This window comes from Falco biarmicus, chromosome 7 (genome assembly GCF_023638135.1).
Source record: "Falco biarmicus isolate bFalBia1 chromosome 7, bFalBia1.pri, whole genome shotgun sequence".
Lineage (NCBI taxonomy): Eukaryota > Metazoa > Chordata > Aves > Falconiformes > Falconidae > Falco > Falco biarmicus.
Window position 1 is genome coordinate 6,578,796 of NC_079294.1, and position 19,074 is coordinate 6,597,869.

The 19,074-nt window shown below is 35.7% G+C and overlaps 1 protein-coding gene across 8 annotated transcripts in view; it reads left to right on the top strand.

Annotated features, from left to right (window-relative positions):
- Positions 1-19,074, top strand: part of CEP128 (centrosomal protein 128) — a 133,403-nt gene that overhangs the window by 39,343 nt on the left and 74,986 nt on the right. For 7 of the 8 annotated variants that reach the window (XM_056346325.1, XM_056346322.1, XM_056346326.1 and 4 more), the window contains 4 exons: positions 6,412-6,762; positions 9,251-9,901; positions 14,024-14,188; positions 18,117-18,293. In XM_056346325.1, the coding sequence (XP_056202300.1) occupies positions 6,412-6,762; positions 9,251-9,901; positions 14,024-14,188; positions 18,117-18,293 (1,344 nt within the window). The remainder of the gene's footprint in view (positions 1-6,411; positions 6,763-9,250; positions 9,902-14,023; positions 14,189-18,116; positions 18,294-19,074) is intronic. The other variant, XM_056346329.1, reaches the window with a different exon arrangement.

Consider the following 19,074-nt stretch of genomic DNA (forward strand, 5'->3'; position numbering starts at 1 on the left):
TTTGTTTTGCGCTTTGTGGTGATTTACTTTAAGTTAGGTGTTGAAAATGCAGGTCACAACTCTGATGTGTAGTCAAGCTAGGGACTTTAGAAGTCCGAGCTACATGAGTTGCTTGAATGGTGGCAGAGGTGCATGTGGTGATTAATTTACACTTCAGATAAGTAACCGGGCTCTAACTGGAGAATGTTGTCCTCTTTCTCTGCCTCCAGTTTATAATAAAAGTTGAAAACTAGATTACGTGTTGGGATGTTGGATATGTAAAACACTAGATGCACAACTGTTTTACTTGGGGCAAATGCTGCATCTGGTTTTGAGTTTGTTAAACCCCTCTGTTCTGTGTCATCTCTCACCAGAGCCTGTCAATTGAAATGTCTGCAGTGCTGTTGCAGTCTGAGGGCTGATACAAACTAATCAGTTCTGAAAATATTTGCATTCATATCTCTGGAACATTAGTATGCTGTAACCCAGGATTTAGTAACTAATCTTAATGATGTTTTTTAAGTGTTCCACAAATGTAATTCTCTTTTATAAAAGTCTTCAGCTATTAAGGCCAGGAGGTGTTTGATGTTTTGTTGGTGGTGAATAGTTGGCACAAGTATTCTAATAACTTGCCCTTGGTTTTGTTAGCAGTGGAACTATGAAAATGCAGCAATAAAATTAATCAGGTTAGAAAAATTGAGACCCAGACTTGTCTTCTGTGAAGACGAAGAGAAAATGTGCCACAATCAGGATTTTCTATAGTAACAACAGTGCAAAACATGCTAACAATTGCTGTACATGTATGAACAATACATTTCAACAATGAACTATTCTGCATATCCTGGGTTGCTCCTGTCAGAACCTCTATACTGTTGTAACATATATTGCAGTATATTGTCATGCTTCTATTGCCTCCAGAGCAGCTCACTGTGTTCTCTGTGTGATGGATCTTCAGCCTGCAAAAACACCAGGTGCTCCTTGGAATCTGGAGTCTTAATCTCATCTGCATGGAAATTTTTTTGGAATGACAGGTGCTTAGTGATTTGCTACTTGGAAGAGAAACTCAGATGTTCAAGGAATGTGATTTTATTTTTTTTCCTAGAAGTGTAACCTCCTGATATTGTTTTCCTTTGTCTTCTCACTCTTGTTTACTACAGTCGCAATTGAGAAGGAGAAAATTGGATGAATATTTAAAAAAAATCACCCAAACAACCAAAATAAAACACACACCCACTCTCCACAAAAAAACAAAACAACAAAAACCAACCAAAAACACCCAAACCAAAACCTCCCACATCTCTATGTTCCTGTCTCATAGAAATCCTTAAAATATTTAAATTCTGAATTACCTAGAAGGATAATTCCAGGGTAGGGATGTGAAAACTGGGGTATATTCTGCAAGGTCTAAAGTAAGCATCACTGCCAAATTCTCCTGCCCTAGCAAGATACCTAGAAGGATAATTCCAGGGTAGGGATGTGAAAACTGGGGTATATTCTGCAAGGTCTAAAGTAAGTATCACTGCCAAATTCTCCTGCCCTAGCAAGATACCTAGAAGGATAATTCCAGGGTAGGGATGTGAAAACTGGGGTATATTCTGCAAGGTCTAAAGTAAGTATCACTGCCAAATTCTCCTGCCCTAGCAAGATACCTAGAAGGATAATTCCAGGGTAGGGATGTGAAAACTGGGGTATATTCTGCAAGGTCTAAAGTAAGCATCGCTGCCAAATTCTCCTGCCCTAGCAAGAGGGCAGCCTGCAAGGTCAGGAGGCAGCTGTACGTGGTGGAACCCATCAGTACATGTACTGACGTGGTTGGACATTGAGCTTGTGGTCCAGGCTTCAGGGATACAGAACTGAAGAGCATCTCCTCAGACATGTTCCGTTGGATGTGGGCCTGCTGGTGACTTCAAGCACCGAGTTTAAACATGTTCCCCAGACAAAGATGGAGACTGACATCTGCGATTAATTCCAACTTTTCAAGCACTAACAGGGCTCTGAGCACTGTAAATCTAAACAGGCCTGGGAGCTGGATTGAGGTGTAGTCAGTGGTAAGGACTGATGTTTCTCTTTGATCAGTTCCTTCAAATGCCCCAACTCTGAAGGCTGAGATCAAACTTACATTAGTTATGTTAAATTTTTGATTTATTTTTCTTTTAGTGGCACTTTCTTTATCTTCTGTGTGCTGTGGCATCCTAATGGAGGGTAGCTGCTTCCCCACAGGTAACACAGTATTTCACCCTTAATACAAACGAAAAAAACAGCAAACCACCAACCTCCCAAACAAAAAAAAAAAAAAAAAACAACCAAAAAATCACATAAACCCCCTGTGGTACAACATTTGATTATAATACCAGAATAGGTCCTCCCAGTGTCTGACCTAGCCCCTATCTGAGTTTCAGCCTGTGCTGAATTTAGTATTCTGTACTGCTCTGGCCACAGCTGCGGTAGAGTGTGCGTACAAACAGCTCTGCAAAGGGAACAGTCAAGCTATATGCCTTACCTTAATGATAACATTTTATGATGTATTGTCTGCATGCATATTTAGTGTCCTTTGCAACTGAGATTCTGTGGCTGAGGGGAAAATGAGGACTTAAAAGGCTGAAGGGAAACAGGATTGAGACTCCGACAGACGTCTGTATACAGAGGATGTAAAAACATGATGGTGAAATAAGGGTACCTACACACTCCAGGTGTTATTTTAATATTCAAGAATAAGCATATGTACATCCATAGTAGGATGCAGGTATAAACATTCTATGCAAGATACTTTGTTATTTTAAGAGAAAATAGGTGGCTCTCAAGACTGAAGGCCTTGACAAACTTAGGAACATTAAACATGGTATTTATTAAAATTTTACATATTAAACCTGAAGTTTTTTGAAAATACACTAAAGTTGAAAACTGTGATGTTAAGCTTTTAATTTCTTTCTAAACAATCTTTACAACCAAAAATAACTGATAATTAAGCTAGATGCATAAGTTTGTAAGATCATCAGTATGAAATGAAGCCACAAGGTCATAACAGCACACCACTGCCAAGTACAATGTTCTTCCAATAACAACAGTAATTTGCATAATTATTTCTTACTATCAAAACAATCTTAATTCTAATTAAATCAAAATTAGGCATTAAAAGTACATGGTAGTGTAACTTGCTTAATGGAGCTGTGTTGTATTAACTCTTTACTATCTGCTGATAGTACAGTTCCATGAAAACTAGTAATCGGTTATTTTCTGAGCAGTGTTTGTCTGAATGGGGTATCGTGTTTAACAAGATATACCCTGCTGACCCTGTTGATTGTTATTTCTAATCATTAAATGACAGCCATGACTGTTACGATTGTTCTGATAACCTCCACATGTTCGTTGTTGTGAAGGGTTGCTTCAGATCAACCACAATGTTGACATGTATGCAGGCAGGTAATGACAAATGGCAAAGAGATTACTTGCCTGTAACTGCTCTGTTAGAAATGTTATTTTACAAATTGTAAACGATCACTCATCCTACTTTGTCCACAGAATGCCTAGAAATTGGGATTGTGTGTTGGGATTTTCCAAGGAACCAAAAAGCAGGTCCATAATCTTTGTTTCTTATAGACACGTGGACAGTGAGGTTTGAGGTGTGCTCTTACAGATACTGAAGCAATAAAAATCTCTAACAAATAGTGCTTGTGTATGTCTGTCCTCCTCGTGTGAATGTATGTATATGCCATACCTGGGAAGAGGCATTTTCTTTCTGTGAAACCTACCTCTTTATGTGTATAGATAATAACTATGATTTCATACCTGACTCTTTACTTATTTTTATGATAGCCTGTGTCTGAAAAGCTGCTTATTTAATGTTGTAGATACCGATAGGGTGAGCCCTTACAGGTCAGACAGAATTTTGACAACTGCATACAGTACATTTGGGTGCCCTGTTATAATGTTATAAAAATGGAGAGAGGAGACCCACTGTTTCTCTATCCCCTTGCTCCATAGGGAAAGCTGCATGAAATGTTGATGCGCTATGCTGCTGTTTTCCACCTGAATCCAACTGTTTTGGGTCTGTGCTTGCTTAACTTTTCTAAGCAAAGCACAAACTATTTGCAAAGACATATCTTTCACAAATTGTAAAAGTAAAACATTAGAATTCACGTTTATATTGGCACATACATGTCAAAGTTATTTTTTCCTCCTCATGCAAATAGCTCGTGTTGATAAATTAGTTGTGCTTCAAGATAAACAAATGTTCCTATTTTTTCATTTTACTGTAAATCAATAAATTGGAGAGTAAGTTTTGCTTCTACATAGTGAAATGAATGTTTACAATTAATTGAACATTGCTTTCTTTGTTTAAGCTTAGACTCATTTCATTAAAAAGTCTGTGGGAACTGTAGTTGTATTAATGGAGTGTGTTCTCTGGTGGAATTATACAGAAATAACTATTTTATTTTTAATGATGCAGAGTTGAATAGTGCATCAATTTAGGCTGACATCCTCTGTGGTGTCTCCAGAAAGACATGAAATGGGAAATGATAATAGGATGTATAATGATATGACTGAAGAAATAATGATCCATTTTAGAAAAATCTGTGGAAGGGTAAATGTAATGCTGACTGTACCTTATCAGGATATTTTTAATTTCTGCTACATTCAGAATTTAAATCCTTATCTGTAAAGTAGTATTATAATCTGTTTTCTTTTGAAATTAAGCTCATTTTGATAAAATGTTGCTACTTGTAGCTTGCAAAGTTTTTTTTGGCTGGTTTTGTCTTATGAATCAAGAGTTTTTTATGAGGTTAGGCCTGGCTGTTTTGCCTGATGAGCTTGAAAAGGCATGCTTCAATAATACTGAGGCAGAGTATATGTGGGTGTTTTCTAATGTATAGAATTGTAAATCTAGAAAGACTTTCCTGTTTCTATTTTGCCACCTGTGTAAAATTTACTCCTGACTATCCTGTAATGTATTTATTGTTTTGTCATCTATATAGCACTTGTGTCTAAGCAGGAATATTCATCCTACAGGGAAGCAACTGATTGTCCAGTGGATAATCCTACTCCTGTTTTGCGTCATGGGTCGGAGCAGCAAGCTGGACTGTCTGTTCAAGTCTAGCATCAGTCTGTGTGTTCTGGCAGTATTGCAGTCTGTCACATGCAAGGGTGCACATGCAGTCGTCTTTTCTGAACAACTAATGCTATTCTCAAAAGACTGTGAAAATTTATTGCCTCCCAGGAGGCAATGGTCGGGTTTGGAGGGAGAAAAAAACTGCAGCAAACCCACAAAGAAAAACTCAACCAACAAACTGAAGCCACTCCTCCCACCCCCACCTTGAGGAAGGAGCTTTTTCTAAATAGTCATTCCATGTGCATCTGTGAAGTCACTTTTTTGCCTAGGGAAAGTATTTTTCTCTCGTCCATTCTGAATTGCACCCTGTTTATTTCAGGCTACATCTCTAATTTGTTTCAGTTGGTCTGAAATCTAATCCTCTTCTCTAAAGTACTTCCATCCCTTGAAGCTTGATAGTATCTTTGACTGACTATAGAGCAAGCCTATTGAATTCATTTAAGTCATTAATGAAAATACTGAATGGTATGAAAGCAGTCTAAATAGGCCCAAAATGCAGAATACTAATTTGAAATTCTGTGTGATGATCTCAATAAAATTCAGTTTAGCTACTGAAGCTTCAATAACTGGTTTCTGAATATGCCCTTGCAGAAGGTACATGGAGGACTTTTTTCCTGACTTGCTGATGAGGCTGTCCTGAGAAATATCAGATTCGAGATAGACGTCGCTTGTTATCTTTAAAATATGTGGTTTCAATTGCATTCAGTATTGAAAGGCCAACTCACGTTGGCTCTAATACGCTTGCTACATTTTCAAACATCTTTGCACTTTCTTCTAGAAATATCTACCAAACTTTTGTGTTCTCTTTGTATTCATCAGTGCTTTCCGAAATGCCCTTATTAATCATGCTGTTTCCATAAAAGCAACCAGCATAAAACTGGGTAAAACTTAGCTCATATAGTATAGGTTGTGGTGAATACTACTCTTTGCTTGACAATTTTCTTTTTCATCTGTCATCTATTTATATTAATCTTAGATCTTACTATTTGCTCTATTCCATATTTGTCTAGCCTGTGACATATGAGGATCCAGGTCAATGATTCCTTCTCAAACTTAAAATAACAAGAACAAGCAGAAGAGGAACAGATGCAGAAAGTAAAATATGGGATGGAGTAACCATGTATTTTATATCTTGGGTTGAAATCCTTTACCATTGCAGAGGACATTCTATGGGCTAACAGGGCGTTTCCCTGCTAGTCAAGGACATCTCTTATGGTATTCATATTTTAGAAATTTGATTTAACATCACTGTATGCTGTTTGCTAAGTTTTCATATCTTATCTTTTTAGAGTTGAAATTTTCATATTTTCCTATGATGATTCCAGGTGTTAACATCAGACCTGGAAAACAGGGAGAAGCAGCAGGAAAAAATGCTGGACCAGCTGAAGGAGATAGAGAGTTGCTACAAGGCTTGTGAGAGTGGACGTAGACAAACTGAACTCCAGTCTGCTGAGTTAGCTCAACAGGTTGAAGAGAGCACCAAGGAAGCGGAACGGTACCTCGCTGAATTCAAGCATTCAGAGGCACTCAGGCTGGAGACTGAGAAAAAAAGAGAAGATCTGAAGGTGAGAGCACAGGAAACCATCCGCCAGTGGAAGCTGAAATGTAAGAAACTGGGTTGTGAGGTGGAAAAACAAAATGAAACTATCAGCCAACTGATGGACAAGAACAGTCAGGTAAGATTGACTGGGGTGCGTGTGTGTTGTACCCTTTCCAATTTTTTTAGAAATGAACTCCTTATCTTCATTTATGCAAGCTGTGACAAACTACTTTCTGCTTTAAGTTTGGGATGAAATTTTCTGGGATTGCTGTTTCTCTCCAGAACTGTGTTCTACCAGCACTCCAACAATTCATTCCATAGTAATCATCTTGTATTGATTAATCCTGGCAGTTGTCTGAGGCAATAAGGTTTACAAGCCTGTAAGAAGCTGGTCATCTCTCGCCTGGGTAAATGGATGTGTTAAGGAAAGGAAGAAAACCTGAGTCATCTAGAAATTCTGTGTGTCTCATAACAGACAAACGAGAAGCAAAAAGTAGAGGACAGTTGTGAGTAACAAGCGGGAGAGGAGTGCCAAAAGGTGCTGAGATTGCTGTTCATTTCAAGGTGTGGACAGGTCTGGACAGTGACAATTGGTAGCACTGTCCACAGTAATGTCCTCTTTGTTACATAAGACTCCTTGACATGGCTTTTACCTCTTTTTGTGTGACAAATGCATAAAAATGCAGTCACTTTGGTTTAAGCTCCACTTAAGAAATGTTGTCGCTATTCGTTCTTATTTTTAAAATCATCAGCATCTCGCCAACAAGTTTGAGGTGTCACTCCTGAAGAAAATCTCTTTATTGGAGGATACATAATGTCAAATAAACTGTGCATCATTGTGGAGGAGAAAAAAAAACAGTATTTCATATTTTCAATACAAAGTTGTAAACAGCTTCTATATGAGGATATAATCAATCTAGATGCAGCATTTGTGATAAGCTTCAGGGAACTAGAAGAACATTTAACAGCTTTGAAATATACAGACAATTAACATCTGAGACAAAACCCTATAAAAATAAATAATAAAGAAAGAGGAGAAATGGCAGTCTGTTGTCTTTGCTTTCTATTATAGGACTTCAAAGGGCTGATGGCAAACTTTCAAAACTGGATTACAATCAGCTTGCAATTCTATGAGATGTTCCAAATGTTTGCGGACAACGGGTGGGCTATAGAAAGATTGTTTAGGTTTCATTCTTTTGGAATTATTGGGATAATTTGGTCAGTCTTGCCTATGTGGTTATCCTTGATATTTGTTGACCGTGGAATCTCATGTTGTTGGCAATGTATTTTCTTCAAAGTATGGAATGTAGAGAACATACTTACACTGTAAGCAAGTTACTTATGGGGTGTTTTAATGAAATTTTACTGGTGTTATTTTAGCCAAATCATGGAACTAGAATTGCAAGACAGTTTTAGGAAGGTTGAAATACTGATCTATTTATTTATTTTCTCAGAAAAAAAGCGTGATGGTCATTACCCCATATTCTTGATTTATTTTGTATTTTGTTTTGCCATGCTTATTCTTCATGTAATTACAAATTATTTCATTATTTTTAATCTTCAATCTGTTAACCTTAATTGCCTTTTTGTTCTGGCTTATTCCAGGTAGTTTTGCTATATCTATAAGAAATGTGTACTGTTTGTGGAATTAGTGGAAGTAGTCAGTAAAATTCAGTGTAAAATTTATTTAACCCAGTTTAAAGAATCCAGTAGTTTGTGATACATCAGGAAAATCTCATGTTGTCACTTTATATCACCCTTTTTCCTGTGGTGTAAGTTGTGTGACTCATGATAGATGTACTGTAAATTCCTTCTTATTTTAAACAGAATGTTAAAATTAAATTATAACTTCAGATAAGTAGGTATTAGGAGTGGTGTGTGTAACATGATTTAAATGAAATGCAGTATTTTGTAACATACGTGTACTCGCAGTACTAATTTTTCCTGTCATTTAGCACATTTTCTAGGATTTTTTTAACCTGAAATGTATCTGTGTTGAAAAAAAAACCCAAAACCAACCCAACCCTTAAGCTCCTTAGGAAAACAGTGAAAATTTATTATATGTGGCTGCTTTTTTATGTTGAAGATGAAGTCTTCGATTCTTGGCTTTGATGCATGCGTGAAAGAGGCTTTTAACTGCTATCCATTCATCTACTGTGTGCAGTTTCAAAATAGTTTAAAGTTTATATATTTCATATATAGTATTTTAGAAAATAAGCAAAATAAGTCAGCCTATGAAATGAGCCTGTAGGTAAGGGGTGTGTGACCAACAGTCCTACCTGTATTCTGTTGCCTTATTGTATTGCCTCATTTCCTCCATCTCCCTGTTTCAAGGAACCAGCAGAGACCCATCTCAATCTGCAAACAGGGTGAGAAAAGCAGGGGATTAACCAGAACTGTCCCTGCTTTGGAGGCTAGATCATTGAAGGACAAGTATACATTTGAGATCACAAATGTTCTGTGTCTAAAGAAACACTGAATAAATTTCAGCTGAGTTCATAACAAGTAAAACTTTTTTATTTTCACAGAACAAAGTGTGCTAATTATTCTTTAGACATTCTTAATGAATATCCTTCCAACAATTTTCTTTAATTACTTTAGGTTGCACTTTTCTCCTTTCCTAGGTGCTCAAAGAAAAGGATGACCTCAGAAGTCAACTTCTCTCTGCTATACACCAAATAGAAAACCTTCGAAAAGAGCTGAATGATGTGCTTACAAAGAGAGCCCAGCAGGAAGAACTCCTCCACTGCAAAGAGGTAAAACTGAGTGAAATGAAGTCTCACCAGGTATCTCTTGAAGAAGAAATGAAAGAAGTTCAAGCTACTGTAAATAAATTGGAGAATGAGTTAAAAAAGCAAGTCTTTATACAAAATCAAATGCAAGCTGAAAAGGAGTACTTGGAGACAGAACTTGCGACTAGTAACTTAATCCATAAAAAAGACCAAGAAAGACTCTTAGAAATGCAAGCAGATGTAAAGAACTTAAGCTCAGTACGTGTGGAACTAACAAACAGAATAGCAGAAGAGGAGAAAGTCAAAAAGGAATTACATAAGAGCCTCTCAGATCTCCAGAAACAGCAGGAATCTAAGCATGAAGAGATGACTTCGGCTACAAGGCAGCTGAAGATGGAAAGAGAAGTTCACCAACAGGAGTTGGCAGATCTTAGATCAGAGTTACAGAACGTTAAAATGAAACATGAACAAAATGTTCAAGAGCTCATGAAACTCCTTAAACAAGAAAAGGATGATGCAGAGGCTCAGATTACAGTGCTAAAGGTACTTATTCTGAAGAATTCCAATGTCAGATTGGTTATATTTTGGGGGTTTTTTTGTCTCTATTGAATGATGAAGGTAATAAAGCATGGGCTTTAAAACATTTCGGACATGTTTTATTGCAGGTCATCATAAAAATCTAACGTTCAGGGTAAAAAATGTTAACAGTAACAGACTTAGGTCAAAAGCTTTTCTTCAAAAGCAGAGAAAATAGGTAAGTCTGTGACCAGAACAGAAGGAGCAATATGAGGCTGTAGCATTAATTTGACTTGATACTTTCTTCTTCAACTGTTATTTTTATAATTATTGTCATGGCCCTATTAAAGAACTTGCAGTATTTTGAGGATGATGTGTTTTTCTAAATGTTTAAATTACATGATGCAGAAATACTATCATTCTATCTGGAAGCATGTTCAGAAGGTGAATAATGATACCACTTGTTAAGATTAATTTTAATAGTTCTTTTTATTTCAAAGAGTTTTTAGAATTTCTAATTTCTGTACAATTTCTCAGAAAAGTGACTATGTTTATATAGTAAGTGATGAAATGCAGCATTTTATTTATGAAGAAACAAGTTAATGTCTTTAGTTTACATTATTTGCTCCTGATTCAAGGTTATGGCATTGGAATGAAAATGAGCATTTTAGTGGCTTTATAAAAGTCTAAATACAATTGAAAAGTTCAGTTGAAGTGATCTAAACTGCACAATTGTCAACAGTTGTATAAGCTATACATTGCACTTTTATTGAAGCAATTTTGATTACATAATTAAATATATATATTTAAGATGGTATTTTTTATATCCTAATAATAATTTGAGTATAGAGGCAGTAGTTTTCCAGATAGGTTGTAAATCACTAACATAACTTGAATGCATTTCTGAAGCACTATAAATATGCTTTCCACCCCAGCCCCATCAAATTAAAAATTTGCTCATGTCAAAATTCTACCAATTCAACCATAAAAAGCTATAAAATCCTTAATCAAAGCTGTAGTAATTGATGATCTACTTCATTGTAAGTAATATAAGCATGTTCACTTTCTTTCTTTTCTCACTAATATGCAACCAGTTAAAAATGCATATTTTCCACTTTTTTGCAGTTATGAATTGACATAACTAACCATCCTTTTCTAAGTAATTTAATAGATCAGTCATGACATAATAATTGACAATAATTCTGAAGCACTTGGTAACAAAAGTATTTAATGAAGATAGCAATTAAAAAGAATCTAGATGGTTGTTGGTGGAAGGATCACTAAGATCAAAATGTTTTGACAGCAGTGCTTAACACTGGGGGAGATTTAAGTTGTAATGTGTCAGTGTTATTTAAATGATCTGGCCAGATACATATTGTTCTTTTGACAATGACATTAAAATGAAGACTGTGCATTTAATATCAAGGGGAAAGAAGGAAAGTATATTTTGTATGGTAGTAAACAAAAAATGGGTAGATTGTGAATGTGTTGCTTTTATATGGAAAGGTCAATCTTACAGTAACGGCCTTGATATTGGTACTGGTTGTCGTATCTAAAGAGAATATTTACAAAAATCTTTTACTACTTTCATTTCCAGTGCCATGACTTTCCCAGAACCTTTGATATACATACTTCTATTTTTTACAGCTTTGTGTGTCTGAAACACAGAGAGGGCTTGAGGGAGATGAGTTTTGTAAGGTATTAGGGTAGGCAGCTTTTTTTAGGAGTACACAAAATGATAATGCAAAACATTCCTTTGATTCAAAGACTGTAAGTGCAACAAAACAGATAATCGTATCAATCTGTAGGAAGATATGATGAGAACACGTCATTGTGCAGGTGATTTGGTTACTTTTTGTCTGAACTCATCATTACATTGCAATGGGGTTTCACTGTTATGCACATACTTTTCTTTCGAATTAAGGTAAAATAAAGCGTTTTATCAAATTGTATTGAAATATTTTGGGTTTAGGGAAATCCAACATAAATGTGTGTTTTTACGTATTTTTTTTTTTTTCCAGGCTGGTAAGTTTTTGCGCTCAGTAACCAATTGTCTTTTACTGTTTAGGGTAGTAATCTTGATGTTGTTTATGCCTCAGCCTTGTCCAACCTTTGTAACTGCTTTTGGGAAAGAATATGTGCAACACTGTTCAAGGGTTGTTAATGTTAAAGTCTTAAAAATAAAGATCAGTTGGGAGAGACTTGGGGAGTAAAAGGAAATTTCAACACGTTTATTAGGAACCAAAGGCTTACACTTAACTAGAGGAGGAATTCTGAGTTACTTTCAGGACATCGAGGGTGTAGAGCAATGTGTTTTACAGAAGCAACTGCGGCAAAGATTGTAAGAAGTGACTTTTGATCCTTATTGTTCTTCCCTCTCTTGCCTCCTCTCTGTGATACTTTCTGCTTCATTTTTGTCTGGCTTTCTGTAGTGCTGCACTGAATTGAAAAATTATGAGGTAGTTCAGGATTTTTTGGGGTAGCAGGGAAGGTACCTTAGGAATCTTGTATGTTGCAGCCGAACTGGAGAAGAACAGAATTTTATATGAGATGTCAGTACTGAGAAGGATCTTACTGTTTCAATACTGAGATTCTGGTGCTTAAGCTTTTAATTCTGTTTATGCTAGAACATCCTAAAGGATTGCCAACTAATATCCCTATAATGTCTTTTTTTCATTATTTAAAATGATAGATAAATTAGACATAGGAAATTAAGTAGTTTGCTTGGTGGTCCCCAGTCAGCTATGTGTTCAGAACCTCTAAATCTGTCCCCTAATTTTACTACATGCCCTCATTTGCTTTAAAAACATCCTTGTTCTCTTAGAATAATAAAATACATAATGTCTTCATGCCTGACAGCACTTTCAAGTATTAATCATTAATGTAAAATTACTTGGAGAAATGTATCTATACATATAAAATTGTGTATATATGTGTGTTTCTTTCTTAATTATTTTCTATGCATATACCAAGTGGTTGTAGTTCTTTTTTTCCTGAAGATTATCAGATGTGGAAAATGGGTTCAGTCCAGATCAATAAAATTATGGTCACATCTGCCTTATCCATACTGAAATAAATAAAAATTAACTTTCTCCATTGTGTCTCAAAGGTAATATAAGTGAGGAATTTGGCTCTTGGATTGTCTCCATCTGCACAGGCATTATAATACAATTACCTTTAATAGGAGCTGAAAAGTTGATTTTTACAAGCATGTTCACAAAAAATAGGCATCGCAGGCTTGTTTTTTGTGTCTGTAAGTCTTTGTGGATGTAGGACACCAAAGTTATTTCTCAGGGTTGTCCTTTGGAGGAGATTTTGTACTCTGGTTAGCTCTGATGTCTAAATTAACTCATAAAACTTCTCTTCTTACCGTTCTTCCCCATAAAAGTTATATTTATAGTGTAATTGGGCAAATAGAATTTTTGCTTTTCCTCGGGAAGGAATTTACTCTGCAGGTTTATTTTTGTGTGTAACTGTATCTTGCAATTCATCGGATATGAAGCTGGTTTTTAGTATTGTGTGTGTAGTTTCCTTCTTTGCTTTATGTATTTAGTTTTTTAAAATTTTCTAGATATTCTAGAGAATTTCTAAAATCTGGCTGTTTCAGTCATCTTTTCTGCTGGAAACCAGTGTACTTTATGCAGTCACCTATTTATTAGGGCTTTCAAGGCCCTTAACTATTTTCTTCATTTTTCTCTGCTATGTTTTGATGAATAGCATAAACCCCACACAATTCTAGAAATCAAAATTACCAAATCTTTGCAGTTATTTCCTTGCAGATATGAATTTAGTATTACGTCCTGAAATGAAATGATAGTTTTGGGCTTTCTGATTCCAAATTATTTCAGTAATGGAAAAGTTGCATAAGTACTGGGCTTCTTAAGGTGATGTAAGCTGATGAGTGTAGCAGAGTGGAAATGCAGAATCTGAGACTTCTATTTACTGCTTTTAAAATACTGTATGGTTCTACAACTCTGATACGTGTTTTCCATGTTCAGATAAGTGATTGCACTTAATGTAACTTAAATGTAAAAAATCAAATAGAATTATCCTTCTGTATGGTGTTTTACGGATTTGAAACTACAGTCTGGGAATGTTTTCAAATAATCCATATAGTGATTTTGTAATCTATTTTCCCATTACCATCAGATGGAACTTTTAGAAGAGAAAAACATAGTCAAGACTCAGTGTCGACAACTGGAGAAGATAAAAATTGAGTGTGATAAATTGACAGAAGAATTAACCCAAAGTGAAGAAGAAAATATAAAACTCAGGCAGAAATGTGAGTTTGTAAAAGAAGAACTGGAGAAAAAGGTAAACTTGTCTGCTTTTAGCCATGATTCGTCAGACTTTCTGCTGATAAATACCTAAAATAAGTGATAAATTATAGAAATAGATGGTAAACTTAAAATACAAAAAAATACATGTGCATATTAAAGAATATACACAGTCATACTCTAGTACACAGTTTCTATATAAATCAAAGGCAGCAAAAGTGCTTTGGCTGGGACATGACTTGTAGCCCTCCAAAGATTTGTTAATACTATTTAGGAGTAGAAATAAAGTCCTGTTGCCTGCCCTCTTTCTAATGTAGGTAACCAACAAATGTTTAACGAAACACTTCTAGTTTCCTTCACATTTTCTTACAGTTGCAGTGTAATTATTCATAATTTAGAGCTAATTTGAAGTAGATAAAGAATGTATGCATGGTAAAAGAAATTCTAAATAACTTGATGACAATTATTTTCTGCTTGAATGTTTAAAACGCAGCAGCTTTTTTTAAGATGTTCACATCCCTTTCTTGTTCTGGCATTGTATTTCTAGAGATGGACATTGTCTGCCAGCCCCATTCTTGTTCCCTAGTGTTCTGGTTATTGCTATTTAGTATCAATACTAATTTGCAGTCTCACAACCTGGAATTGTCAACCTTTCTTTTAAAAAAAAATATAGTGATAAATGCAAAGTTGCTAAATAATTTTATTTTGTATGTTTTCTCGAGTTCTACTTTTTTTCCGTGACTGATTCCACAGCATTGCTTTTTGATGTTTTTCTTAACATGAATGTGTTTTACATTGTGCTGTTTTTATATCTTAAATTTCTCTTCCTGCAACACTGTGAATTTAGATAAGTATTTCTGTATATGGAGAAGTTTTACCTTCTGCAGTGTAAAGCACATACCTGTCAGTATTTGACTAATTGATATTAAGAGAACATTGAAAATGATTGCCTCTAATCTTTGACAAGTGTGATTTCCTAGATTAAAATTGAAGAAAACAAAAAATTGTACATCCTACAGTAAATTGCTTATACATTTTTTGTGCTAGCCTTGTCTTTAAAAAATAGATATTTTAGCCTCTAGCTGGAAGATTCTTGCTCTTCTATGTCAATTTAGTAATTTCTTATTCTTGTGAAAAGAAATTTTTAATATAGGCATTTATATTAACATGAGATAAGAGGTTTGTTCATTCATTTCACATGGACTGCTGAATACTTGTCAGATAATTCTTCATGAGCTCAATAGTTTCAAACTATTTAAATCCAGTAAGAAGCCCATCGATGTTGTAGATCTTTTGTGGCTTTTCAAGTTTTTCAATTTAATTTTCAATTTGTATTTTGTTGCTATAAATGAAGTGTACAACATCATTTAGGTATTGAGCTTAAAATCCATCAGGCTCATTTTGAATGTAGGTAAAGTGACTGGAAATGCTATTAGCTCCTTTTGTCATACTGCTTTTGTTTTCAGCATATACCGACTGCCAGTCAGTATGCTGTGACTACTAGTGGTCAGAGAAAAATGCTGGGGTGGGGTGTTTTTGTGTTTTGTTTGTTTGTTTCCCAAGTATGGAGTAAAAAAAGTGTTAAACCTGACATTTTTCTTAGCTTAAGCTAACATGAAGTGCTTTAATTGTCATACTAATAAAAAATAGCTTAAACGAAGATTCAAACTGTGGGTTTTTTTCTTAGGTTGGGATTTTAGCACTATATCTGTTATTAAGGAAATGTGGTTGTAGGAGTGTACATAGTCTTCTGTAATCAGTTGTAAACTAGCTCCAACCTTACCTAATACTGGGAAGATACAGTTTTAAAGCTGAGATGATCTTTTGTCTCTAAGCTGAAAGAAGCTTTTAAGTGCATGATCTTGTGGTCTCAACCTTTGAAGGTAAATGCAGATGGAGAGTTCTACTTCATTGCGTTAATCAGTTAAGAGAATTCTTACTATTGTGGTTTTATTGTGAATTATCAGAAGGGGTGCTAGGATGGGAGAAATCATGATATTACCTCTTGAGAAATCTCCTATTAGCTGTCATATTGTGGTATTGCAGAAGCCTATTGTGTTACAAAAGAATTCTCTCTTTTCCTTTTCCACTCTTTGTATACATCTAATGTCATTCTGTCCTTATGGAGAATTATAATTCAGAGAAACAAAGGTATTACAGAAAGCTTGGTTTTTAATATTTTTTTTTAATCGAAGATAAAGGGACAGCCAATAGTGGTAAAATTTTCTGTTTCTTTTCCTTTCTTTCTGTGCACTTCTGAGTCATTAGTGACTTCATTTCTCCTGTAGGCTCTGAAAGTAGAATGTTGAGGAATGTTGGCACGCTCAGAAAATCAAGCAGATGAAAAATAAAGGAAAAAATACTGAGTTATATACTGTTTTAGTCATGGTCTTTGGGAGTGAACTTTGGCATGTGATGGACGCATTCAGTGAATAATAAGACAGAATAGAATACTGACACGGGAAGCATATATAATGCAATCTCATTACCTTCAGAATACTGATCTAGATCAGAACTGCTATTTCAACTCCCATATGGGTAATGCAGAAATACTAGAACCTGTGCATATTAAAAATTCTTGTGATTCCTTCAGTTTGAAGTAGCTACTGTCTAACTCAAGTATTTTTTATGAATTAAAAGAAAAAAATCAGGCTGTTTGAGGTATGGCTTTTTCACATTTGAAGGGTCACCTATATTAAAAAACCCACCCATTTTGCTAATAGACATAACACCTAGACTTAAAGGTGGCTGTAGCAAAGTGGGTGTCACTCTCTTCTCCCAAGTAGCAAGTGACAGGACAAGAGGAAACGGCCTCAGGTTGTATCGGGGCAGTTTAGATGAGATAGTGGGGAAAAAATCCTTCACTGAAAGGGTGGTCAAGCACTGGGACAGGCTGCCCAAGGCGGTGGTGGGGTCACTATCCCTGGGGGTGTTTAAAAGATGTGTAGATGTGGCGCTTACAGACGTGGTTTAGTGGTGGACTTGGCAGTGATAGGTTTACAGTTGGACTTGATCTTTGCCAACCTAAATGATTCATTCTACGATTCCATATGTCCCATTGACAGAACTCGTATGTTAGAAATTACCTGGCACCACAGTGGTGGCTCATGAGAGCAGTATATAAAGATTTACAATAAATACAGTTTAAACAGTTGCACCTTGTCATTGCAGGTTCATAATTAATAAACTTTCAAAATTATTATTCTTCCTTTTCTCATCATTCTGAGTGTACTTGCAGATACTGAAGTATGCCTGTAAAGTGTCTACCTTTTGCTGCATTACATCCTCTGATCTCAGCAGCAAACAGGTGTGAACCAATTTCACTTCTTCTCACAAGATAGTTTTGTTATATTAATTAAAATGCATAATTCAATATATTGTATAACAAAACTTCTGCTGAGTTCAGTTTTATGTGGTGGCTCTATTACAGATATAACAGAAGAGAATCTGAATTTTAAAAAGATCTGTAACATTTAATGATCTTTCTGACATTGGAAATAAATGCTTTTCTCAGTGCCAGTTGCTCAGATATTCTTTGAATACTTCACCTTTGCAAACACACTGGCTGGCAATAAAGGTTTCCTACAGGGGTCTCTTTGTGATGGCAGAGATTAGATGCCTGTAACGGTTCAGGGTAAAAGATACTAAGGGGAGTATTTGTGGTGGGACCTCCTCCTATTCGTGAAACAGAGATTTCTAATAGAATGTCTGGTTTTGACTCTGAAAATAGTCTCTGTGATTGTTGGGTTTGCAATTGGTAGCAGTTTCTTCATAACTGATATACAGGAGAGTAAGGAGAATCAAGAGAGGAACTTACGAATAGTGTTTAGGAGGTATTATTTTCCATGGCAAGGAACTGAACTCAGTGCATGAGTGAGTATAGTGTGTTTGAAAGAGATATTACTAATGATGTATGTTATATCATTAATGCAATAATTTTTTTGTGTTATTTTCACTCACTCCAGGATAAGCAGATCAGTAACGAAGAAGATCATTTGAGAAGGCTGGATGAGGCCAGACTACAGTTTAAGGACCAGCTGCGTCACTTAGAAATAGAACAGGAATCCATTCTCACCATGATAGGAGGTGAAATTGATGCTGCTTGTGAGACTTTTTCTCGGGACTCCATGGAGAAATTCAAAGTAATTCTAACTTCTAAGTATTCTGTAGATTTTGTTATTTTGTTAATGAGTGTTTGTGGGAGAACTTGTATGTATTGTTGTCTCCTGTCACTTAATTGGTATAAACAACTTATGGACAACAGGATTATGGATATTTAGCTGGTACAGATGTATATTGCTAAGTATTAGAATGGGATACTCTGAAGATCTCCTCACATGTTAATCGTTACTGCTTTCTTTTGCCATTTTTTTTTTTTGTGAGAAATAGATCTTCTTTTGTTTACTTGTATGAAAGGACCTTACATCAGCCAGAATTTTGAAGCAGGTTTTCCTAGGCCACCTCTTAGAGGTGGGAAGTCCTCAAGAAAGACCTAAAAGGCTCTTAAAATTGGGGAAAAATAGAAGAAAGGTTTTATTAAAATTCACTTAAATGCTTTGTTTTTAAAGTAAATGCTTGAAGCGAAAAGAGTTTATAATGCCCTCTTTTGTGGAGCGGGTCCTTATATCCAGAAAACTCAGACTCAAAGTTTCAAGAAACTTGTAGCTTGCTTGCTGTAACTTTTTTTCATTCTTTTACTACTACTTCTGCAACCCTTGTCTCTCATTAGCCTTTTTCCTGAGCCCTCTCATTTGCTCCCCAGGGGCAGAACCCTCTCTTCCTCCCTCCATATGATTCTACATGACTAAACCTCTTAAACCGACATTGTACGCAGCTGAGAATAAGGAACACAAACAGTCTGACTGAGCTTGTGGTCGTACTCACTGGCTTTATGGGCACTTAAAAGTGCCTGATGTGGTGGCT